The sequence below is a fragment of the Nansenia antarctica genome (genome assembly GCF_963989245.1).
Source record: "Nansenia antarctica genome assembly, chromosome: 2".
NCBI classification, from domain to species: Eukaryota; Metazoa; Chordata; class Actinopteri; order Argentiniformes; family Microstomatidae; genus Nansenia; species Nansenia antarctica.
Genome location: NC_137675.1, coordinates 75,022,480 through 75,049,035, shown reverse-complemented (window position 1 = coordinate 75,049,035; position 26,556 = coordinate 75,022,480). Strand labels below are relative to the sequence as shown.

The 26,556-nt window shown below is 43.9% G+C and overlaps 1 protein-coding gene across 1 annotated transcript in view; it reads left to right on the top strand.

The window, feature by feature from the left end:
- Positions 1–8,685: 8,685 nt before the first annotated feature.
- The window catches only part of grin2ba (glutamate receptor, ionotropic, N-methyl D-aspartate 2B-a), a gene marked incomplete at both ends in the record, with an annotated part of 86,541 nt that continues 68,670 nt past the window's right edge, over positions 8,686–26,556 (top strand). The window contains one exon of the mRNA XM_080524179.1: positions 8,686–8,712. Coding sequence (XP_080380305.1) covers positions 8,686–8,712 — 27 coding nt within the window. The remainder of the gene's footprint in view (positions 8,713–26,556) is intronic.

The following is a 26,556-nucleotide window of genomic DNA, read 5'->3' as shown; positions in this document are numbered from 1 at the left end:
AAAAATAAAACGTTTTAATAATTTTAGTCAAACACATAAATAGAAAGTAAAACAAGAGAAATTTCTCATTTTGCAGTGGTCTCTTAATTTTTTCCAGAGCCGTGTGTATGTATTTTATGCACTCTTTTCTTTATTCTTGTGTTGTGACTTGTATAATAACTATACCTGTTATAGATGAGGGCCATACAATTATGGTATACAGACTCCGATAGAACATTTGTCTTATGAACCTAGTGGGTAAACTTCTAGTCTTAAAAGCAGAGCCCTTGCATTTGAGTTGACTCCAGGCACAAGTTCAGTACCTACACTACAGTATCAAAGAATAGTGCTATATTCCCACAACATTTCTGTAATCTACGGACCCACATGTGTATTGATACTTGACTCTAGAGGGAGCCAGTCTCTTAGCAGTTTCACACACACACACACACACACACACACACACACACACACACACACACACACACACAGCAACACCGGGTTCCTCGACATTTGTTGGAAAGACACCCCCCTCTCCCTCCTCCTCGCTCTCCCTCTCACTCTCTCTCAATGCATACTAATGCTGTGAGAGGACCCACCTCCCTCCCACCCGGCTTTCTCAGGGATGGGCGGGAGAGGAGGAGAGAGATAGCAATTTCAGTTCAGTATCCTTTCTCATGAGGCAGGCAATGCTTGTCTACCAGACCCATGGCTTTTCACTGAGCAATACGAGTGTTACTCTGCAACATGTCTGACCTGTGTGAATGGCATGTAATGTACCAGAGTTGAGAAGGAAAAGGACATTTATTTTTCATCTGGATGGGAAGTCTTTTTTGGGTGGAAAAGAAGAAAGAAGAAGGGAGGGGGAATAACTGCCAATCCCCTCTTTCACGTAAAGAAAGGAGAAAACGGAGCACACTGGAGTATTTGTTTTTTTCTTTCGCTTTTTGTTCTTCTTCTTCCTCATCGTGTTGCTGGGAGGTGCTTTATCTTTTAATTTGCTTGCTCTCTCCGTCCTCTGCCTCCTCATCTATTTCTCCATTTACCTGGTCTACAATTTCTTCTATTTATGAGCGAGAAAAAGGAGGGAAAGAGAGAGAGAAAGAGAGAGGAGGGGGATTCTTTTTTCTTTCATTTTTACCTTTTTATTTTATTTTCCTTTATCCATTCTCCCTTCCCTTACCATTCCTATCACTCCCACTTCCCTCTCTCCCTGTGCTACCCACGCTTCCCCCTCCCTGCACCCGTTACCCCCCCTCCCCCGCCCCCCATCACTCAACTCACTGTCCACCCCTTAACTTTTAGTTTTTAAACCAATATTTGCATTATCCAGCATTTTCTCCTCAAATAGGCACAAGCTTATTGCTTACTCTCTATTTTACCTTTTTCCATTAGATTTTTTTTTTTTTTTTACCTTCTCCTATTTTTTCCCTCTCTTTTCTCCTCCCACCATCCTATGCATCTCTATTTTGGGGGACTCTTATTTGTATTTATAGGTAGGTCTCTTAGTGTCTCTTAGTGTCTGTCTCTCGGTTTGTTTATGTGTGTGTGTTACACCTCCATACATTTTACAGTATGGCTCGGTGTAGGAATGGTCCTCTCATTCAATCATTCAGCTGATGTTTGTCTCATACCATGTCATCCCCATGACACACACTTATTCTCCACTCCATAATATCACCTTTCTGCGTTTGACCTCAATCAGAACCACAGTGACTCATCCTCCAAACACCTCCTTCCTTCCTCCTTCCTTCCTTCCTCCTTCTTTTCAGGGAAGCACATTTTGACTTTGTCATCCACAGTGTTGCACAACAATCTGTTCTTTTCCCATTAAATGTTGGAACTGTCTCCTCTCCTTTCTCCCACATTGAACCATTCACTCATACAGCACATACACAGGGGGAGACTGTGAGGTCCCAAGTCTAACTCCATGTTCTATGCTGATCATTAACAAGTATTCCCACCCACCGCCCCTCCCTCCCCCCAATATGTTTCTCTAGCAGTAATGAATTAACCACAGGGTTGTTATATTCCTATGTCATTCTGTACCTCTTATTAGAATAGCACTGCGTGGCGAAGAGAGTCTCACATGAACTGTAGCTCTGCCTCTGAAGCTTAATTCTCACTCACCCTCCATCCATTCCACTGGTCTGTCACCTGTGTGTGTGTGCGCGCATCTCTCCCCCCCCCCCCCCCTCCTCTCTCTGTCTTTTCTTTCGCTCTCACTCGCACTCTCTCTGACACACACACACACAAGCACTCAAAGAGAATGGACTAAACCCTTGCTGCAATTCTTTACCTTTCAGAGGATTTTTTTCTCCCCCCCCCCATACTTTTCTCATTCTCTGTCACTCTCCTTTAAGCTCCCTTCATCTTTTTATCCCCTCTTTTTTTCCAACGCACCCCACCACCCACCCACCCTTCTAAATCAATCCAGTCATTGATTTATTTAGTCGTTCCATCTTTTTTTCATTTTCCATAAGAAAATTATTTCCCATTTCTCACAACTCATTAGCATTACATTTTAGAGGGTGGTGATTTTGCGTTTCTGATATTATTTTATGTAGTTATGCTTACTTATAGAGGGAATCGTTTTGTAAGGCATTACTAGGATTATTATTATTATCGATTTCAAGAGGCAATTTATTTTTCTTAATTATTTGAGAACAAATGTTAGGAGAAGGGATGTGTTGAGAATGAAAGGGTAGTGTGGGAGGTTGTAGGGAATTTAGTTGATTACGAACTAAGCAAAAAAACTTGGACTTTTTTGGTGAGTGTGTGTGAGTGTGTGTGTGTGTGTGTGTGTGTGTGTGTGTGAGAGAGAGAGAGATAAAGAGCGTATTAGACACAGCAAGCAATAGACAGATACTGAAATAAGTAGCGCAAACCACGTAATTCATTCTCTCCCCTCCATCTCTCTATTTATATTTTCTTTCTTTTTTCTTGATGGAGAATCTAATGCTTCTCCTCTACATTATATGAAGATATTGGGGAATGGTATTTTTCTATGATCTTCACAATAATAGATGCATTCTGGATATAGCTGTTTTCCTGAGGAATTACTCTTTATGTCTTGGATTGGACAAAAAATGAGACCCTCAAATTAACTGTAAACAGCACTGAAATTCAGGACTTTTTTCTAACGGACTAAAGCTGATTTTAATACTTTTTTCTACTATTGAACTTAAATGGGATTTTACTATCAAGGATTAAGGATTAAACCTCTCTCGTTTAGTCCATATCACATTCATGATTGTTACAATTTCTACAAATTGTCTACAAATCTACAAATACAATTAAATCTAGAGTCTCTTAATAATAAGGGTTAATTAGGTGAGTACATAGCTTCTCTTACACAAGCTATCTCTATTGCTTTTCATCCCGCTGCCATTGATCGCCGGTATGTGTGTTCAGTGTATTTGTCTCTCCATGTACATGTACAGTGTATTTGTCTGTACATGTACAGAGTATTTGTCTGTACATGTACAGTGTATTTCTCTGTCCATGTACATGTACGATTACATATTTCATATCTGTATTGTGTGCCTGTCTTTGGATATTGAATGAGTTGAATGGTGGATTATCAAAGATCAGTAATTTTCTTCACAATTCCACATCCATCTATCCTTTGATTTTTCCTTGAGCTTTTGATACCCTGATCTCTTATATGTGTGCATCAACCCATGTAATCTTATCTCACCCTATATTATATACATTTAGATTTAACAAAAATCTCCACTCCTTATGAACCCACTGCTCTCGCCTTTCCTCTATAATATCTGTACTTATTACCTCCTCTAACCACCCACTCTCCCTTCAATGCAGTTCTAGACACTCCTTATAATGTACACCATTGTGTGTGTGTGTATTTGTGTGTGTCTGTGTCTATGTGTACGCGTGGGAGTGTGTGTGTGTGTGTATGTGTGTGTGTGAGTGTGTGTGTGTGTGTGTGTCTGTGTGTGTGTGTGTGTGTATGTGTGTATGTGTATGTGTATGTGTGTGTGTGTGTGTGTGTGTGTGTGTGTGTGTGTGTGTGTGAGAGAGAGTGTGTGAGAGAGAGAGAGTGAGAGAGTCCATTGCCCTTTCCGCCCACCTCTCCCAGCAGCTTATCCGGTGAATACATCATTATTTCAAAGAAAAACGTCAATCTGTTGCAAAATACAGTATATGCACCTTTTCCTGGAGTCTGTCTCTCGGCTTGGTTCAATAGCTTCAATCCTGTATGGCTGCAACAACACACACGCCGCTTGTCTGTCCATCCATCATATGTGCTGTGCGTTTGACCCCTTTTTTCTGATTAACTTTCCTATCATTTGTCTGTCAGGGTTTCGGATTTATACTGTGTGCGCTCTGCTTTGGTCAAGGTTACAGCTGAATGCCGTCAACGCCACCTGGGACTTGCTCTCACAACCCCAGCCATTTACCCATGGTGCTCTCTGCTTTGACCACACGTGTAACCCCCTCAGAACGAGTCTACCTACAGATGGGCACTTAAGGCTGTGTAGTCTGTCAAACCTGTCACACACCTGTCAGACTTACAATGTGGGAAAGTGGTTGTCTGGAGTGTAAAAGCTGTACCACACAGACTGGCTAACATGGCTCTCGGACCGTCTTTCCTAAAAAATAAATAATATAAAAAACAACTATGGGGGGTTACGTATGTTGCTGTGGATTATATTGTAATATATTGTTACCTCTGACTGTTGTGCCATGGGACAGTCTTAACAATAGGGTTAGGGGGATGGATACTTGTAATCCAATTAACAGTGAAATTGCAGTAAATCCAATGGACATAATATGATTTGATATGAAGTGTTGCACTCTTGGATATTGCATGAGTTTGTATAGGTATCAGTCTGAGGTGGACTGATCCATTTGGGCCTCAGGTCATCATGGTGATTTTATGACATCTTCCATTTACATCCATGTGTTGATGTGGACAGGTGGACATCATGTAAAATGGTGGCCATCTGTATATTGGTACCACTGGAAATTTGTGGGGTTTTCTTCTTTTTTTTTTCCTTGGTTGTTTAAACTTAGTGTATACTGTATATGCCATTTAGCTGACGCTTTTATCCAAAGCGACTTACATTGCAGTGAGTGCCTACCTATTTCAGTATATATGGTCCCAGCAGGAATCGAACCCACAACCTACGCGTTGTTAGCACAATGCTCTACCAACTAAGCCACAGTGTGAGCTCGTAAAGACATAGACATACTTCTACAGTGTCGTACCTTCCTAGGAAACTGCTTATAAAAATAAAAACAACACTGTTCAGTGGTTCCTACATTTCATGCTTGATGTATTACGGCCATGGCTGACCCAAAAACAAGGCCAAGGGACAGCAGGGATTGTGTATATTCACAGGCTCCATTCAACCAGGCCTAATCTTCTCACTCACCATGGAGTCTAACAAGACAGGGATCTAAACTGCTCTGTCTGAGGACTACTTTGACTCTCAGATTACGAAACCAATGGAAACTCAAATTCTACTTGAAACACTTCCTCATGAGGTTTTCACGTACATCACCCTTCAAACATAGAACATAGAACCTTATCAAATAGAGAACCTTATAGATGCAGCCACAGAACATGAAACTATGGAAACTGTATGGTCAACTTTTGTTGTACTTTAATATGAGTAGTTTGTCTATTAGCTTGGTTAAGGCGCCTGCAGACCTTGAACTGGCCTACTAGTTTCAGTTACTAGTTGCTAGTTAACAGTTAGAGAAACTGGCCTCTTCACAAAACGGTACTGTAAGACCTAAGCTACATTGGGCCTATGTGGGGCAATGAGACTTAAGTAGATCTCTCTTTATTGGCAGTTTATTCACTACAAGTGTATAAAAAATGGGTCATGATCTGCTATAAAAAAGTCTCCTCAATAATTCATCATAGCTGATTAAGAAGACGTGTATTGACACAATGATGTGTGTGAAAGGATAAAAGTACAGGGAAATGTATATAATATGTATGCCACTTTGAGTGTAAAGTATCCGATGGTAAAAAGAAAAATGGTGGTGGAAATCAATGTGAATATTCTCTATTATTTTCCTTTGATGTTTCAAATCATGCTCATCCTCCTTCTTCTTCTATGTGTCCTTGTCTATGATTAGCCTATGGTGTATAAGTTTGTGTGAGGCCTATCAATCTATTAAATATAGAAACTGCAATCTGTTGCCCGGGAGACACACGTTCATTATTTATCAGCATATTTAATTCATCATTTATTTACCTAAAGTACGGCCATTGCAACCTGCCCCCTAAAAGGCAAACTCAAACTCATAACCAGGCATTGATAACATTATGTAATATACATTTAATATACTGAGCCATGTATATGCATAATTAGGAATTTAAGAAGTTAATTATTCATTGCACCCCTACTGTTCAACTCAGATATCGAGGAGAGAGACAACATTGTAGTACATTTAGGTAAAATACATCATTATTCATCTCATTGGTTAGCTCATGTTAAATGATTCTCACACACATTTCATTCTCGGTCTCCATTGAACACACATTGAACGCACTTCCATTGAACGCACATGCTTGCACACACACACATACACACACACACACACACACACACATACACACACACACACACACACACATTTTTGGGGGTTTTAGTTGTGAGTAGAGCAACAATCAACTTTGAATAATGGACAAATTATGAAGTAGTGATACAGTTAAGCCTAGTGTAAACTACACTAATATGAATATGCAAACAGTGGCTTCGGAAAGTATTCAGACTTCACTTTTTCCACATTATGTTGTGCTATAGACTCAATTTAAAATGGATTAAATGTATTTTTTGCCATCAATCCACACACAATACCCAATAATGAGAAAGCGAAAACAAGTTTTCAGAATTGTTTGCAAATGTATTAAAACGGAAATACAGAAATACCTAATTTACCTAAGTATCCAGACACTTTGCTATGACACTCTGACACTCTGAGTCCATCTGAGTGCAAGTATAATAGTTCATGTGATTTTGGAATTCACATATTTTGTTATTATAGTCTCTGGTTTGCATAGAAATCAATTACACACTGTGTGGATTAGGCTGTCACTACCAACTCAACACATTTCATAATTTTCTCTTGATCCTGACAAACTCTGCAATCCCTACCAGTGACAAACATACCCATAACATGATGCAGCTACCACTATTCTTCACACAAGGGATGGTGCAAAAACTGCATTGCATGTGCTGGATTTGTACTAAACGTATTGCTTTGTAGTAAAACCATATAAACAAATTTCCAGCCACTTTCTTTGCTGTTTCACTTGAATTAATTGTTGCAAACACAATTATGGATGTGAGATAGAACAAAATGTGGGAGAAGTGAAAGGGTCTGAATACATTCCGGAGCCACTGTATGGGAAGACGTTGTATTTCACTTCGCATCAAGATCATTGGGTGAAGGGTGGACTAGGCCTATATTTTTTTGCTGCGTGTGCATGAAGTACATTTATGACCTCTGAGCAAACGCGAGAGCAATTGGCAAATTCACCACACTGTGCAATGGTTGCCCATCATTTTATGATGTATCTTTAACCTTTCTTTCCTCTTTATTCCTTGTTCATCAATAACCGATAGAAGCAGTCAAAGGAGGGGACACACGTACAGCAGAGGTGAAAGGGGAAACTGAAGAAAAGTGGAGAGCAATTACCTGGAAAACGTCAAATCTTTTGCTCCTGGACCCTTCACAAGGATTTAGCGCTCGCGCAATTTTCCCTAAAACCACTGTGAGTTTTTGGCGCGCAAAAACCGCACAAATCAATTAAGAGAAAGGATTATGATTTAGCGACTAGATAAATTAGAGGACACTTCATTTTTAATCTCTCTCCTGCATCTATGCTGTGTCAAAGTCGTTAAGAACCGCTCAGTCTCAGAATGTGTCCTGGCAAACAGGTGCTATTACTATAATATTGCATTCTGTTTTTAGACTAACGTCAAGGTTTCGAGGTTTGCTAGGGGAGAAAACGTGTGCGAGAGGAATATCATAGGAAGGGTGACAGCGGTAAACCTGAATGGTTTTCTAGGTCTATAAGATGTCTGTGGATACAAAGTAGGCTAATAGGATAATAGGCTTTTTATTTGGCATGTTTGTTCAAATTCCAGAGAAAGAGCCTCGTTGGCTATTGACTATCCCTTTCATAGACATACAACAGTACAATACAGCCAGGCCTATCCCAAAGAATGATGTGAATATGCGATATAGCCCAGATAAGACCAGACATTTGTGTAAAATGTATTATTCAAGACCAAACGTCTTTCTGATATCTTATTTTGGCCCAAACCTTACGAGAGGCGTAATACTAGCGCTATTAGGCTTGCCATTTCCACTCAAATATCAATGCTATTCAGACCCACATACACTGTAGTGTCACCATGTCATCAAAATGTAATTTGACTGTAATAAGTCTACTTGTCCTGGTTTATAAATATAACATATTCTTACCAGTATTATCATTCCACAACAATGTGCATTCAGATTGTTGTTATACTAGGCCTCCTTGTTATTTTCTATGTGGGCTTATATTATATGAAAGTGTGACTCATCTTCTTCCTTGTGGATTGTGTTTTCTCCTTGTGTCTGTTTGCGACTCAGTTCGCCCTCCCTCAGTCTGAGGCTATGAGAGGGAGAGAGGAGTCCCAGGCCACACCATCATGCTACTACTGAGAAGCAGGGATGAGATTTTGGCTGGCAATACACAAGGTAGGACAAACTGATAGACTCTTTCGGTAGTAGACTGCTAGAGCTATTTCTAGTCTGTCATACTCTTTTAGCAACTACTCACAGGTCTCAGGGCCCATCTCATCCCACTAGGAGCATGTGTGTGTGTGTGTGTGTGTGTGTGTGTGTGTGTGTGTGTGTGTGTGTGTGTGTGTGTGTGTGTGTGAGTGTGTTTAGCTGTGTTGTCATACTGTTGGGATATGTTGTTCCATTCAGTGTTTATATGCTTCTATAGTTCTGTGACCCTGTTTCTTCCATGACCCTGTTTCTCTGTTTTGATGTTGTTATTGGGTACAGAACTCTACATGTTGTACTCTCTCAAAGGTTTTTTTGGTGTGCAAAAATACATTACTCCTTTAAAATAGTGCACTGTCCGTCCAGCATGGTTGTATGTCAATCTGGGGTTGGGTAGCACGTGCAGGATGGAACGTGCAGGCCTCGTTCTTTAGAAGCGCTGAGGATTTTAGCGTGGTGCGCACTTTGATCAATGGTGTGCGTCAGTGTGTGGATATTCAACCTGACCCTGCCACCATTGAGTATTGGTTTCATTTGTGTGGCTCCAGAGTATTGATCAAGTAATTAAAAGATTTGTTGAATGAGTTTTGTGGCAAAAGGGTGGTGCCGATTAGAGCGTGCCTGTTTGTGTATGTGTGTACTGTTGTTGTTGTTGTTGTTGTTGTTGTTGTTGTGTGTGTGTGTGTGTGTGTGTGTGTGTGTGAGAGAGAGAAAGAGAGAGAGAGAGAGAGAATGTGTGTACTATTGTTACGTTGTGTGTGTGTGTGTGTGTGTGTGTGTGTGTGTGTGTGTGTGTGTGTGTGTGTGTGTGTGTGTGTGTGTGTGTGTGTTGCTTGTACTACAAGTGTATGTGACAAGATAAAAATCTGTTATTCATTTTTCAACAGAGTCTGAGTACATGCACTTTATGAATATAGAAATAACAAATAACAAATGTATTTGTCACAAGGCCCGTAAACACCCATTATCATATCTATAGTTTCAATCTCTTTGGTTTTGCTATGCATTCTGCTCATCTCTCTCTCTCAATACTCCCGTCCTCTCTCTCTCACTCTCTCACTCTTTCTTTCTTTCTTTCCTTCTTTCTTAATCACCCTCTGCCTCTCACTATCATTTTGACTTTGAACGTACGCTTCTCCCTCTCCCACCCCTCTATCTTCTCTCACTCTCCATGCACTGTTAATCAGGCGTGACGTTTAAGAGACTCAGCCTCTGTATAGAGGGAGAGTGAGGAAACTTAATTCTTCTCCTAGGGGCCTCTGATGTGAGCACACTACAAATGTACAAATGTTGTTACACTGTTACTCCTATCCTATTAATTTTACCCACTATACTGCTGTACGCACAAACACACACACACACACACACACACACACACACACAAACACACACACGCACTGCTACAACCGCCTGCTTTGCTTTTACTGAAATCATAATAATTCCTCCTGCTGTAGGCCTAGTAACTGCTGATGACGCAGATTTGTGTACCACCACATTATTGTACAGCTATTGAATGCTATTAACAATACTACTACTCTAGTTTAACTCCACCTAATTTTTCATTTAGCGTATTTTAATCTTGTTAATTAGAAAAACAATTTTTCCAACGAGTCCATTAGGCCTAAATTCAATTACTTTAACTCTCTCTTCTTTGTATAAAGCTTTAGAGAATGGACACAGGAGATAATGGTTCAAATAAGGCCATGTGACATAAGAAAAATAGCGCAGTGATCTTTTTAAAGTCTTATATGTAGCACATGTATGTATACCTTTTATAAATGGATTTCTTGTCTTTATTGTATTACTGTAGCCCAGTGCTCTTATGTATGAAATGCGGCTTGGTGCAAACGGCAGTCATTTCTCCTTTTGAGTGATGGACAGAAGGTTCTAAACAGACGGAGAGCAGAACAATGGAGAGTAACAACAACATCGAAACTGGTGTAAAAAAAAAACTTTTAAAATTGCATTTTCTTTTACTAAGTCATCAAAGCTGTTTTAAAAATAGACTCTTCTAAGGCGCATACAAGCATAGATCCCTGCACACGTCATCACACACACAAACAGTGGGGGTATACAATACAATACAATACAGCTGCAACCTTATATCTGGAAAATAACACCAAGTTTATATGCCATCTTGACACCTGCTATAGTGTCTGTTTCATATACCGTCCTTCCCTTTCTCTTTGCTGAATAGTCAGTTTGCTTCTTTTCTGTCGGATACTCAATAATTGAGATAGAGAGAGACAGAGAGAATTTTTTACTTTGGATGTTTCCATAATCGGGCAAAATGGAAGAGTCTGGGAGTTAGTGAGCATGTAAGGGAGGGATGGAGGGAGGGGGGGGTGGATGGAGGAGAGGAAGAAGTGGAAGACTATTCTACAAGTTGTTGTTGATGTGGGTTGGTAGAGAACACAGTGGCTCATGGTGAGCTTATAAGCGTTGTATCTGTGAATTGTCTCCAGGCTATTCAAACTATACTTCAATGCCACTTTGAGGGGTAGAATCATCTACTGAATCTACATTTCTGCTTATATTCGATTAATTCACTCGATTAATGGTCATTGTCCAATATGGGTGGCCTATAGACCTGGATAGCTTTTTATTGCCATGGTAATGCTATCAACTGATATTAATTGGATCTCCCAAGATCACGTTTTGAGGTCGGTGGTTGACCTAGAATATGGAACATGGAACATGGAACTTGGAACATGGAACGTGAAACATGGTGGTGCTGGTGGTGCATTGATTGGATTGCAAACAGGAATCAATACACCTTCACTCATCCTTGTCTTCAGGAGCAGGCGAACATAAGTCACCTGGAAACACTGCCTGGAGAGCCAATCATTAGCTGAGCGGTGCATTTCCAACATTTGCTTTGGTGACATCTGTTACCTCCAGGCCACTGGGTCTTCAGACGCTGCGGTGCTGAAGCCTGGCTGATACTGATGTTGCTCCAGTTGTTGGGTGGCCAAGCCTATACTGCGCCTCCATACGACACACTATGCCCACTTCTATGGTAAACACTATGCCCACTTCTGCGCTGGACACTATATCCACTTCCATACTACATGCTATGTACACTTTCATACTACACACTATATCTACTTTCATACTACACACTATATCCACTTTCATACTACATTCTATATCCACTTCCATACTACACACTATGTCCCCTTCCATGGTAGACGCTAAGACACTATGCACTTCAGTGTTTCCCATAGGATTTTGTGAGACTGTGGCGGGTGGACCACGTATTAAAAACAGTCTGGAATAAAATGTAAACTGCTCCAACACTTTGGTAAATGGTGGACTGCACTTATATAGCGCCTTATATAGCGCCTTATATAGCGCCTTATTCCAAAGCACTGGCGATGGCGGCAAGCTACCATGCAAGGCGCTGGCCCGCTCATTGGGAACAATTTGGGGTTCAATGTCTTGCCCAGGGACACCTCGACACGTGGACAGGAGAAGCCGGGAATCAAACCACCGACCTTTGCGATCATTAGATGCCTGAGCCACAGCCACACAACTGCACACTTTCCTCAACAGCGCGAGCAGTGCTGAACAAATGCGCTAAAAATACTTTCGGTTCATTATGAGACTATGTCAGGACAAATTAGACTATGGTGGTCCGCCACAGTCTCGTCTATGTATGGGAACCACTGCACTTCCTATAGCTTCAACAGCTGTGTTGTTGTGCCGTATATCAGGGGGAGGCTGTTGGAGGGAGAAATCGGAGGAAGTGCTCATTGTAGTGCCTGGTGTGTTTGATACCGTTGTAATTGCAATGCATGGTGTGTTTGATACCATTCCTCATTCCGTTCCATGCATTACAATAAGCCCGTCCTCTGATTTCTATTAACACCAGCCTCCCCTGCTGTACATTAACAGTACACAGTAACTGTGCTTTATTGTACACAGCATTGCTGCAAATCCTTGTCAACCTTCCTCTGAGGTTAGCTTGAAGGTTAGCTGGACAGACACCAAAATGTCTCAAAGACAGGCCAATACACTGCACTTAATCATAGCCAAAGTCAGTTTAGAGTTTAGTTCAAATGTGACAGCAACTGGTGAAAGCAGGAACAAGTCTGCAACCAATCAACACCAACATACATTTTTCTGAATAAAAGTCTGAACATTTGGTCGGTTGTTCCCGCTTTCACCAGCTGCTGTCACAAATGCTCTGTATGTTGTTGAAACAACACAAATGTGATATCTGTGGCTATTGATACCATTCCTCATTCCATCCCATGCATTACAATCAGCCTGTCTTCTGATTTCAACCTCCACCAGACTCTTCTGTGTTGTATTATCCCCAACAGTGATTAGCAGAGATGTAGTCTTTCTACAGTATCAAATGGGAACATTCTGTTTCTGTTGTGTTTCTGTCTAAGTACACACTCAGCTTAAATGCCAAGCACCTGCGTCAGAGCCTGGAATAAATGTTACATTTGCAGAATTCGCTTATTCTACATTTGCATTAATTGCTTATTCTCTAAATGCTTCAACAAAGTATTGTTATTCAAATGTTTTTTTCCCCCCCGCTGCCTAAGTACTGGAGCAATGGTCTTCAATACCTTGTGGTTCGTAGATAATTCATGCTTTGAGATACTTAGACTTTGGTTCCATTCATTCTATCAAAATGATGGACTATAGATGCCTTACACATACATACTGTGCCGGATTCTGTAGAGTCCTGGGGAGGCTGGTGGAGGTAGACATTGGATGACAGGCTCATTGTAATGTATGGAACGGAATAAGGAACGGTATCAAACACATGACTTCTACCTCCACCAGCCTCCACTGGCAGACCTCTCCATGTTGTTGTACATGATATTATCGGTAGCCCGCTCTATCGCCTGAACCAAAACATTATTCTAAAAGCTTGTTTGGGATGTCTCAACGGTGAAAGGCTCAAGTACAGCCAGTGACCCTTGTCCATCCTTAAGTGCAGCGAAGCCTCCTCTGAGTGGCTAACCCCACCACAGGACAGTCTCTTAGCCCACTGGTGTTGAAATGTCATAGCTAATGCACACCTCGCATCAGTGGTCTCCGCCAGGCTAGTGTAGCACCCTCCGATCCTCTCCTCTCCTCTCCTCTCCTCTCCTCTCCTCTCCGCTCCTCTCCTCTCCTCTCCTCTCCTCTCCTCTCCTCTCCTCTCCTCTCCTCTGCTTTCCTCTCCTCTCCGCTCCTCTCTTCTCCTCTCCTCTCCTCTCCTCTCCTCTCCTCTCCTCTCCTCTCCTCTCCTCTCTTCTCCGCTCCGCTCCTCTCCTCTCCTCTCCTCTCCTCTCCTCTCCGCCACACCACCTCCCCACACCACCACAGAGCCTTTGAGAAATGAGTCAGGGCGGCTAGGGGAGCTGTTGTGTATGTGACTACTGAATATTCCCAGAGTAGATAGTATCGGGGGGCGGGGGGGGGGGGGGGGTTATTGATTGGATTGTGTTGAGAAAAATGCCCTGCAGGAGTTTATCCAGAGGTACTCCCAAGAGGAAGCTAATTCTCCCCTGATGGGAGTTCCATCCAGAGACTGTCAGGACCGGTGATATGTGGTTGCAAGGCTGCTAGCGAGAGATGTGGGTGTTCGGTGCTCCGCATATATATTTACCTCTGAGAAGAACAGCAAGAGGAGTATGGTTCAGGCTATTTCTATCTTTATCTGAAAGAGAGAGAGAGAGAGAGAGAGAGAGAGAGAGAGAGAGAGAGAGAGAGAGAGAGAGAGAGACACAGAGAGAGAGAGAGAGAGAGAGACAGAGAGAGAGAGAGAGAGAGAGATCAAAGATGTTACAATGACACACACACAAATATTTTAACATACTGTAGGCCTAGAACTTACACACCATTTTAACTTTCAAGCTGTAACTCTAAACCATAGATAGAGTTTGTTTGAAAGAAACGGGGGTCCAACCAAAAATAGCTTGTCAAAGTGTGATACAGTGCAGTCATTTTAAGCTCTCTGGTGTTAGAAATTGAATGTACTAAATCAAATTTTCCTTGAAACTCACATTGATTCCCAAAACCATCAGGGTTAGAGAAGGCTAATGCATATTGTTTAAATGTTGGAGTTTGAAATCCATTTACAGCATTACAGCCCTGAAATCAGCTCTTTGCTCTGTGGATGCCTCATTCCCTCCTATTCATTTGCACAGTTGTCATCTAACCGCAGTATTACAAGGAACACTCTGCTTCTTTTGTCATTTTCTATTTGGTCACAACCACTGCTTAACTGCACAGCAACTCAGTTTCAAACCCCAGGTTGAATACATGCAATATTTTCCACGTATTTAATTAAGATTACTTTTTGTCTCCACCCTCCTGACACTGTTCCCTGTGAAGTAAACTGAATAATTGTCAGAACCTATTTAGAATCTCTCCTCCAAACAAAAAAACGCCACTCAAGCTGACAAGCGGTGAATTTCAAACACAAACGGTAAACATGTTTAAACATCTCTGTGTTAAAGTGTCCTAAATACAGCTGGGTTGATGTGGGCGACCGGCTCCATGGTCTCCTCCACACACTGCTTCAATATTCAGCTTCATTGTGGTTCCATATGAACCACAGGCTTTTCTCCCCCTAGTAGAAGAATTGTGGATGTGTGTATGTGTGTATGTGTGTATGTGTGTATGTGTGTATGTGTGTATGTATGTATGTATGTATGTATGTATGTATGCATGTATACGTATTTATGTATGTATATATGTATGTAAGTATGGGTATCAACATGTCAACGAGTGTTTGTCTATGTTACAGTTGGCATGGCCCGAGAACAGCTTGCTTATTAATTAACCATGACCAGGAAGGAGTGGTGGGAGGCAGAGGGGATTGGGAGAGCGGAGAGGCGGGGGTTAAGGATGGTGGTGGAGAGGCGAGCTTGGATGGAGTGGGGAAAGGGGGTGGAGTGGGAGTGTGTGTGTGTGTGTGTGTGTGTGTGTGTGTGTGTGTGTGTGTGGGGGGGTGCTGTAAATAAAGCCCCTTGAGGAAGACAAGGCTGTTAAATTAAGCCACGGCCCAAAAATGTGCCACCTCGAAAGATGAGACAATTAGGACACGTTCACACTGCAAAGACCCTGATGGCACACTCATTAACAATGTGTGTGTTAGAGTGTGAGAGAGGGTGTATGTGGCTTTTTGCAGCTCAACGCCAAAGAGACACTTTAGCTAGATAGGGCTGCTGCTTTTAACACAATTATTTTACCCAACCTGTCTAATAAGACGAATAGCCAATGGAAAGCAACACATAGCCCTACAGAACAGAAGGAAATAGGAAAAGAGATCACTTCAACGTGTTGAAGGTCTTACCCTGCACTGATTCTCTCAGAGGATGACCAACAAAAGATTTACCCTGGGTTTACTGAGACACTGCTCTCATGGTCAGGTGGTCCCGCCTTCATCACATGGAGGTTGTCCAACCAAGGCTTTACCCTGGGTTAGCTGATGAGTGGGTCCCTGGCGGTGGCGGTGGTGGTGGTGGTGGTGGTGATGGTGGTGATGGTAGACTGGGGCTGTTCCAGATCTGAGTCAGGGGGCCATAGAGCTCTGCAGCTGGGCTGGGGGGGCTGGCGATGGTGGGGCGGGGCCACCAGGCATCTTTCATGTTGCCATTGATTGGGCCTCTTGGAGGAGGAGAAGTGATGCGTCTTATGAAGTCAGGAACACCCTCAGGGTAACACAAGCAACACAATCCCCCCGTGACTCCGTAGGGCATGAGCTGCCAAGCCCTGATCTAGATACCATGTGTGTCTGTGTGTGTGTGTGTGTGTGTGTGTGTGTGTTAGGCTGTTGTCTGCATCACAAGAGTGTTCCAAACCTTAAAGGCCCACATTAGTCATTTTGACATTTTCTATATGACATCCTGGTGCTGCACAACATTATTGCACAATGATTCAAGTGAGAAAATTGCCATTTAGGTCAAAGTATGTGTATTTTGTGTGATGCGTGCTATTATGCGTATTATGATGCGTCTTAGCTCCTCCTAAAACAATTTCCCACTTGCCGTGATGTATGGTAATTCACACAGCTACAGAGTTCTGAAGTGTGACGTTGCTAGCCTGTTTGTAAGGTTGCACCCAGAGTCAAATATAACCCTCCTAAATTACAACTCACCTTCAGCAGAGTCAAACAACCTTTCAACACATTTTATTTACATTTTTGTAAATAATGTAATGTTATATCTTTGTTTGCCCAAAATAACTCTAAAAATACATACTATTTCATAACTGTCCATATCTTTTTTTGTCTGCACTATACTGTATGTCTACACTATCATGTCTTTGCACTATATCACTCATTGCACTTCTGGTTAGAGGCTAAACTGCATTTTGTTGTCTGGTACTTGTACTCTGCAATGACAATAAAGTTGAATCTAATCACATGTAATCTAATGAATGACTAACGCCATAACTCGGTGCATCTGTTCGTTGTTCGTCGTTTTCCCAAGAAAAGCCAGGAAGCAAAAACTGGCTAGCACAGGCCTTTAATGTATCAATCAGTGAGAGTGACAGACAATCCCACATGCACAGTAAGCAGGACTGAACTGGCGAGCGGAGTGAGATGCATCCAGGAACTGTGCGGCGAGCTATAGAGAGTAAAATAAGAAATAAGGGAAGTTCAAATGTACTTATCTTTTTTCCTGTTTTCATTTTACCGCCGAATGAGCTCTCTTAGTCTCTGCTTATCTCTCTCTGTCTCTCCCTGCCGTCATTCTGTTCAACTTCCTCCCCCCTCTCCCTCTCCTCTATTCCCTCACTCCCCTCTGTGTATCACCTCTCAGATCTAACTTTGGTCCTCCACCCCCCCCCCTCCCTCTCTCTCTCTCTTTCTCTCTCTCTCCTTGTTTTTAATTAAAATCTCCCTGTATCAAGGGATTCCGTTGTAGCTGTGATTTAAACAGGAGGGTGACATAAGCCCAACATTACTGTCAGACCAAAAGAAAATTCCATCAAGTCATGTGAAATGTGCTGTGCTGTCCATTTCCCCATCGCTGCCTGTCTTGGTCTATATACAGTATGTACATAGGCATGTCATGTTTTTGTTCTTTTCCTTAGACTGTTCTTTTTAAAAACAAAACTTGCCAAAGGCATCTGTCATATAATGTTACCGCATACACACTGTACTCTATGCGTTGCCTACCACCTTGCTACCACCACACAGCACTTTTCTCCTTCTTAAGAGTTTCTCCCCCCTCTCCCTCATCTACCCCCACCTCCCCCTCACCCACTGTGGACTCTCTGTCTATGGTGGATGGGGTCGGGTCTCCATAAATCAGGATGTTACCACCGGCGCTATAAGGCTAGTTTTTTAATTAAAACTGTGAATCAGTTCGCCTGTATTATGAATTGTACTCTGCCATGACTGAATAAAACATGCAGGGCTCACTCTCTCTCTCTCTCTTTCTCTTCAATATATATTTTTTAAAAAATACCTCAGAAAGTCATTTTGCTAGCCGGGCAGCTAAAGGCTGTCTGACAGTGTTGTTGTGGGGAGAGAGTCTGGGAGCTTAGTGCTTGCATAAATATAATAACTCAATAGGAAGAGGCATTGGGGTCAACACCATTATGTTACCCAAAACAGCTACAAGGGCCTTCTGTAAACACATTTGCCGGGCTAAACGGGCGGCACGCTGCCAGTGTAACGATGGTCAAACAGGCAACCTTCTTTCAATCAATTCTTTTATTTGACCTGCAGAGAAGACATATAAAACACAATTCTTCTCTGATCTGCAACTCTTGTGAATCCATTAAGATGGCGGCCATGTTCTGGTACCACCGTGTATGTATATTTCACATCAGGATAATTTGTTCACAGAAAGAACACAAATTTCCCTCAAACATTACAAATAACAATTACAAACAACACGTGGAGCAACATACCTGCAGAGAAGACATATAAAACACAATTCTTCTCTGATCTGCAACTCTTGTGAATCTGCGCGTTCAAAATAACATACAATAAATGTTCTGTTTCACATCATCACAATACATGTAAAAACAAACAGCACAGTACTACACCAATATTTTCACCCTACATTACAAGATTCTCCATACAAACAACAAAACACGAGGAGCATTTTACATAGCGCACATACCCATTAAGATGGCGGCCATGTTCTGGTACCACCGTAAGTACGGCAACAAGAGAAGGACAAAAGAACGCGCAGACCTGCAGTACACCCAAACTCCAAAGGGGGGCTCCAACAACAACCAGGGCTGCTCAAGCACGGCGAAACTCATCTACATTCACCACAACTAAACATACATTCCCAACTCTGTTACACCCACCTCCCCTGAATTTCGCCAACCTTGAGCAGCAACTATACATTTAAATACTACTTTTAACTTTTTACACTATTACATAGGGCCGCCAAAGGACAGGACAGCCAACTTGAAAAGTATCCTATAAGGATGAAGTGGAAAGAGAGGTAAACTATCTCTCCAACCAACTACTGGCGGTAGGATGCGTTCTACACCCCACAAGACCTTTTTTTCACTGTGTATTACTAGCCTTCAAGAGGCCACAACCTCTTATGAAACAATCAGAATAACGAACAAACCTATATGTCATAGGATGTCAGTGTGCACAGTGTATACATGCACTGAACTGAGCTTCGGCTTATCTAACTGTGGAAAGCCTGGAACACTGACCTACAAACAGCTCGAATGTTTGACTTAGTGTCTTGGATAATGTCTTGTCCTGACATAGTATAAATCAATCTGTCAACTGGTTTGATAAGGCGACCAAACTTGGACTTGACCTGTGTGACTGTACTAGGATGTTCACACTGTGTAACAGAAGCTAGAGTGTCAGTACGCTGTGTGTCACTAGCATCATCTGTCTGATTCGTGTTACCAGAAACATCAGTACAATCATCAGCGCTAACCACAAATCTAGAATCAGAGTTAATGGACTGATCTACCATTTGCTCCTCAGCCATCTGCTCGGGGACCCTCTGAGGGGCAAACGAGACTGAAGACACTACAGTGTTAGTAGCCTCTGTCCGTGAGTGGTCAGGGAATGGTAACTGGGTGACCCACTCCAGGGTTCTTCCCTTGGGATCCTTGGGCTCTGGAACAGTCAAGGGAACATCCCTCTCCCGAACAGCTCTTCCCCCATACTCCATGTCTTCAACCTCCCCTCCCTCACTCCCAGGACAGGAATCCACTCTCTCCGACTCGAACGCGGTTCCTCTACTCACTTCCTCAGGCAAGGAATCCTGTTCCACTTCCGACACGGACATGTCACTTGGCTCATTTGATGTATGAACAGCAGACAGGGATGAAACTGGGTCAGAGATCACACTCGTATCATACACCGGCAGAAAGTTCACCAACATCAATAGATTACGGTGGACTACCTTCTCTCGTCCAGTGACAGTGTCTTGTATCCTATATGTGTGAGTCTCAGAGTTCCTATCCACCACAGTGTATACAGTAGACTCCCAACGGTCAGCCACCTTTCTCTTTCCTCTCTCTCCCTCGCCAACAGCACACGGTCTCCGACGTCAATGGTGGGCCCTTTCACTCGTCTGTTGTAGAGCTCTGTGTGACGGTGCTGTTCTTTTATGACATGTTCCTGGGCTATGACCATAGCTTCTCTCAGATCCTTCGTGAGAGACATCACATACTTGTCGTAGCTGACCACAGCTGGATCATTCAGGACTGTCCGGAAGAGTATATCGACAGGGAGACGAGGAGTACGCCCAAACATCAGATAGAAAGGTGCATAGCCAGTTGACTCATGCGCTGTGCTATTGTACATGAACGTCAGAGTTTGCAAACGCCTCGGCCAGTTGATTTTTGCCTCTGGTTCAAGCGCTCGGATCATGTTACCGAGAGTTCTATTGAAACGTTCCACACTACCGTTACCCATCGGGTGATACGGGGTTGTGTGCGACTTTCTGACACCGGAGACTCTGAGCAGCTCACTCACTAGTTGACTCTCGAAGCTAGCTCCCTGGTCGCTATGGATACGTTCTGGGAACCCAAAGACGCAGAAGAACTTGTCCCATAGAACTCTCGCCACCTGTTTGGCTGACTGATCTTTGCAGGGGAATGCCTGGGCCATTCTTGTAAAATGGTCAGTAACAACTAACACATCAACTGACTTGTTCCTTGAGTCCTCCGCTGACCAGAAATCAATGCAAACCAGCTGAAGTGGCCTGGTTGATGTGATACTCTGCAAAGGCGCCCTCGCAGCAGGTTCAACAGTCTTACTGACAATACACCGCTGGCAGTTACGGACGTAGTCTCTTACGTCTCTGTCGAGGTTGAGCCAGAAGAACCTCTGTCTGGCCAAGCCAAGACTCCTGAACTGACCTTGATGGCCGGCATGGTCATAAACACCTCTCAGAACTTCAACTTTCTTAGACTCAGGAACCACATACTGGCGGCGTTTTGACTTCACGACTTGATCCCTCGAGACTCTGTAGAGTATCCCATTGCTCACAACAAGTTTCTCCCAGTGCTTCAGGTACCTCATGACTGTGACTGATTCCTTATCTCTCTCTCTCCTGGATGGTCTCCGATGTCTCTCCACATAGTACAAGACTCGAGAGAGAGTTCTGTCTCTGAGCTGTTCATCCCGGAGTTCCTTCTCACTGTAAGCAGGAAGTGAGTCCTGACCACCTGAGACTAACTGAGGCAAATGGTGCAAGACTGCTACAGCACGCGTTCTTGCTCCGACCTCCCACAGATCGTCATATGACTGTAGAACAACAGACACTTCATCCATCTCCATAGACTGAGCGTGGACATGCAGAGGTGATGGGACACTTTGAGCGTAACTCTCTGCCTGGCGTGGAGTGTCACCACTATCATTGGACGACCGGAAGGCGTCCTGTACAGAAGCACTCGACATATCCTGGACTTCGGAGAGGAGATTCTTGTAGGGCTCTTCAAGTAATCTGTGACTGACTCTCTGCTTGACGAAAGGCACACGACTCAAGGCATCAGCGACAACATTCTGTGGGCCTGGCACGTACTTGATGTCGAAGTTATAGCTCGCTAACTTAGCCACCCATCGTTGCTCGCAGCAGTCCAGCTTGGGCTTCGTCATGATATGAGTCAATGGATTATTGTCCGTCCAAACAGTGAAATCATGCCCCTTCAACCAATGGCTGAACTTGTCACAGACACTCCACTTCAAGACTAGGAATTCCAACCGATGGGCTGGGTAGTTTCTCTGAGACTGAGAGAGGGACTTGCTGGCGAATGCGATTGGCCTCGCTCGGTCTTCACCCTCTTGGATCTGCGACAGGACAGCACCGATGCCATCAAGGGACGCGTCCGTTGACAGCATGAAGGGACGGCTGAAGTCAGGGTGAGCCAGGACAGCCGTCTCAACCAGCGCCGTTTTCAGCTTCTGGAAAGCCTGCTCCGTTTCGGGGGTCCAGTCAGTAACATTCAACTTCCTGCTTTGTGACCTTTGTTTGGACTGTTTCACCTTCCCTTTTCTCTTCTGGCCCGTCAACAGAGAGAAGAGAGGCTTTGCAATAGCGAAGAAGCTAGGCACAAAGTGCTGGTAATATTTGATCATCCCCAAGAAAGATCTGATTCGTTTCTGTGAGGGGGTTACACCGTCCGCTTCCATCAGGTCAGCACTTGTCATCTTTGCGATGCTCTCAACTTTGCTGGGATCAGTCAACACACCGTTGTCATTAATTATGTGGCCGAGGAATTTGACGGATTTCCGGAGAAAAAAACACTTCTTGGGGGCCAATTTCAGGTTATGACCACGCAGTCTACTGAACACCATCTCCAAGCGTTCCAGAGCTGTCCTCTCATCAGGGGCATACACCAATAAATCATCCAGATAAACCAGTAAGCTCAGATAGTTCTGGTCTCCGAAAATGCTAGTCATCATACGCATGAAGCTCCCAGGACTATTACAGAGGCCCTGCGGGAGGCGATTATACTCATACAAGCCCATAGGTGTTGTAAAGGCAGAGTACTTTCTGTCATCCTCGTGTAGTGGCATGTTATAAAACCCTGAGGTTAGATCCATAGTACTAAACAAGGAGTTACCTCCAAGTGCAGCTAAGCAGTCGGCCTGGTGAGGGAGAGGGTGAGCATCCTTCAGGGTCCTCTTGTTCAGCCAGCGAAAGTCTGTACAGATACGGAGATCTCCGTTCTTTTTCCATACAAGAACCAACGGAGATGCATATTCACTGGTTGACTTCCTGATTATATCTTTCTCCTCCATCTCACTCAGTACTTGGCGCAACTTCTGATACTGACTGGGGGGCACTCGTCTGAATGGGAGCCGGAATGGCCTGTGATCTGAGAGGTGAATGCGATGTATGAAGCCCTTTGCCTCTCCACAATCCAGGTGATGGCGTGAGAAGATGTCCTTGTAGCGCACAACCAGGTCAGCCATCTTGCTTCTACACTGTTCAGACACGTCACAGGAGTGTATGTCGAGCCCACTCAATCCCATGTACTTCAGTTCCTCATCAACAGTGCGGGCCGCATTTTCACTGGACGGGGTTACTTGACAGCAACTGAGTAGTGGGACCTCAGCAGGTCCGGTCTCATCCATGTCCTCGAGCGCAATGCAGGAGAAGACGTCGGCCAATTTAGCATTGCGTCTTACCAAGACGGGCCTGTCGGACGAGTTGATCAGCTTCAATGGAACCCATCCGTCTCCCCACAAAGGAGTAACAACTCTGGCCACCAGAACCCCTCTTGGAGCTGAGCGACACGATGTGGGCTCTGTCATCACAGCGCTACCAGGAGACACAATAGTGGACTTAGGTAGCTTGCCCCACATCAGGTACTCCCGACCAGGCTCAAGACACACGGCTGAGTTGCACCTGACTGTGCCTATCTTGTCAGGTATGACGTCACCTCGCCAACGGTTCAGACCAGCGAGCATCGAGAGAAACTGTTCAGATTCTGGATCGCCAGCAGGACACGGCGTAGACACAGCCTTCCAGTAGCCATCACATTGCTTATACTGCCGGAGGATATATTTAATAACATTGGTGCCTAGTATCAACTCATCATGCTGGCCTTCAACTACCAGAGTGGGAACCATAATCCTACAGCCATACACCTCCATTTCCACGTTGAAAGCTGACTCAGGCTTGACACGGCGACCACCACAGCCAACAAGCACCACATTTGAACTGAACTGGTTATGTTCTGTAGCAACTCCAACCTCTCTAAGCTTTCCCTCTGCCGTCTTACTCATTGTACAAGCCATAGACCCACTGTCTAGCATAGCATTCAGAGTCACTGTATTACCAACTGTCACAGGTGTGTAGAAAAGGCTGTCACTACCACCAATTGTATGCGTATTCTGATAAACAATATCTTCAGAGTTATCACTTGAGCTTTTGAGAGCTATATACACTGTCTCAGCACTAGATTCGTCCTCACAATGGGAGTTTACTTGGCGACCTATACTTTCTCCCTCTGAATACAGGCCACCTAGTTTCCCTGAGGCTGAGGTGCTCGGGACGACCTGGTGGAACACTCAACTTTTGTGTGACCTGGGGCTAAACAGACAAAGCACAGCCTCTCTGACATGCAGTGTGAGATGGTAGTGTGTCTACTGTCATCACAGACTCGGCAGGCCTTCTCACGGGCGCCACCCTGGTATCTTCCGCCACGAGGAGCACTGTCACGCTGCTGCACTTTCCCCATCATCTGCTCCAGCCTCTCCATAATGCGAGCAAGAATCCTGTCTTCAGATTGCTGAGTGTTCTGGGCCACAGCAGTCGCGGAGGAGTGGCACGGAAGCTGGCCTAAAGCATGGTCCTGGGAAGGAATGAGGGTAGAAGGCGGACACTGTGTGTGGTACACTGGACTATGGGCAGGAGCAGGGGGGTACTGGGTGGAACACTGCTCAGACACAGACTGAATCGAAGGCTCTGGATGAGACTGCACAGTGTGGAGGGCGGTGGCATGGCTCTTCAATGGCACAGAACTACCGGTCCTGCCAGAGGCTCTCAGCTCTCTCTGATAATTATCAATCTTCAACTGTATGTCTCGTGAGCTCCACTCCTCAATAGCCTTGCATTCCAGAATACGGGATAGTCCAGAGTCCGGGCAATGCCTGACAAACATCCGTGCTACCTCTTCACCCACGTTCTCCATCCTCCTACCTTGTCTGCGAAGGCCCTCACCAGCTACATCAGCTGCTTTGTTGATCCTCAACCAGTAGTCTACAGGGTTCTCATTGGGTCTGGGTAGAGTGGCATAGAAATCTGACAACGGGAGGCATGATGACACATCACTGAAGTACTTGAGAAGGATATCATAGATGAGATCAGGGTTCTGCTTCACATCAAGTGTCTGATCGCTACGCAAACCAACCCTCACGACATCCTTTGCCTTACCCATCAGCCTTGCCAGTGTCTCCTCAGCCTGTTCATGCATTGGACATTTCTGCTTTCTCAGATAAGCTTTAGACATGTCAATCCAGTCCTGGACTGAACACTTATCAGAACTATCACCTCGGAACATTGGTGGTTCCCTGTCTGATTTTACATTCACAGTAACGCGCGGAACCTCCTGTCTAACAACATTAGGATCAGTTACAGGATCTGGAGGCGATGTGCAGTTGAGGTGTGCACTGCTCATACTACTTGAGTGAACTACACCAGCTGAAATTAACTTGGTTACAATGGACTCGCCAATCTGAGCACCTAGCTGACCCATCATGTCTGAAAGGTGATGAAGAGCTTCAGTGTCATTAACACTAGGTGTGGATGTGGGAGGAGCCTCCCCTGTAAACTGTCCGACAGCAGCACAACCTGGGTCCTGACCTGACCCTGTGCCTCTACCACTGTCAGTAAACAACTGGGAACACCCCACCTCCCTACTATTCAACCCACCGATGACAGCACTGTCTGCTCTGCTCTGACATGCCCCCCATGCACCCCTCCCCATAGGCAACACTGGACTGGCAAAAATCTCATCATTAAAACCTGGCCTCTGAGCCATAGTGGTACAGACTTGCGTTGTGTAATATTACTGAATGAAAAAAATAATAATAATAATAATGTTTAAAAAAAATATAAAGTTACAGCAGGACATAAAAACCAAAACAATCAAAGCACTTTTTAAACTGATGTAATCACAGACCTCAGACTGAATGACCATTTACTATAATACTCTGACCACACTTGATCTATCACACTAAGACCTGGCATCCACGCAGCATCCACGGAGATCGGCGTTCAGCTGATCTTGAGATCGACGTGTCACGGCACCAGTGTAACGATGGTCAAACAGGCAACCTTCTTTCAATCAATTCTTTTATTTGACCTGCAGAGAAGACATATAAAACACAATTCTTCTCTGATCTGCAACTCTTGTGAATCCATTAAGATGGCGGCCATGTTCTGGTACCACCGTGTATGTATATTTCACATCAGGATAATTTGTTCACAGAAAGAACACAAATTTCCCTCAAACATTACAAATAACAATTACAAACAACACGTGGAGCAACATACCTGCAGAGAAGACATATAAAACACAATTCTTCTCTGATCTGCAACTCTTGTGAATCTGCGCGTTCAAAATAACATACAATAAATGTTCTGTTTCACATCATCACAATACATGTAAAAACAAACAGCACAGTACTACACCAACATTTTCACCCTACATTACAAGATTCTCCATACAAACAACAAAACACGAGGAGCATTTTACATAGCGCACATACCCATTAAGATGGCGGCCATGTTCTGGTACCACCGTAAGTACGGCAACAAGAGAAGGACAAAAGAACGCGCAGACCTGCAGTACACCCAAACTCCAAAGGGGGGCTCCAACAACAACCAGGGCTGCTCAAGC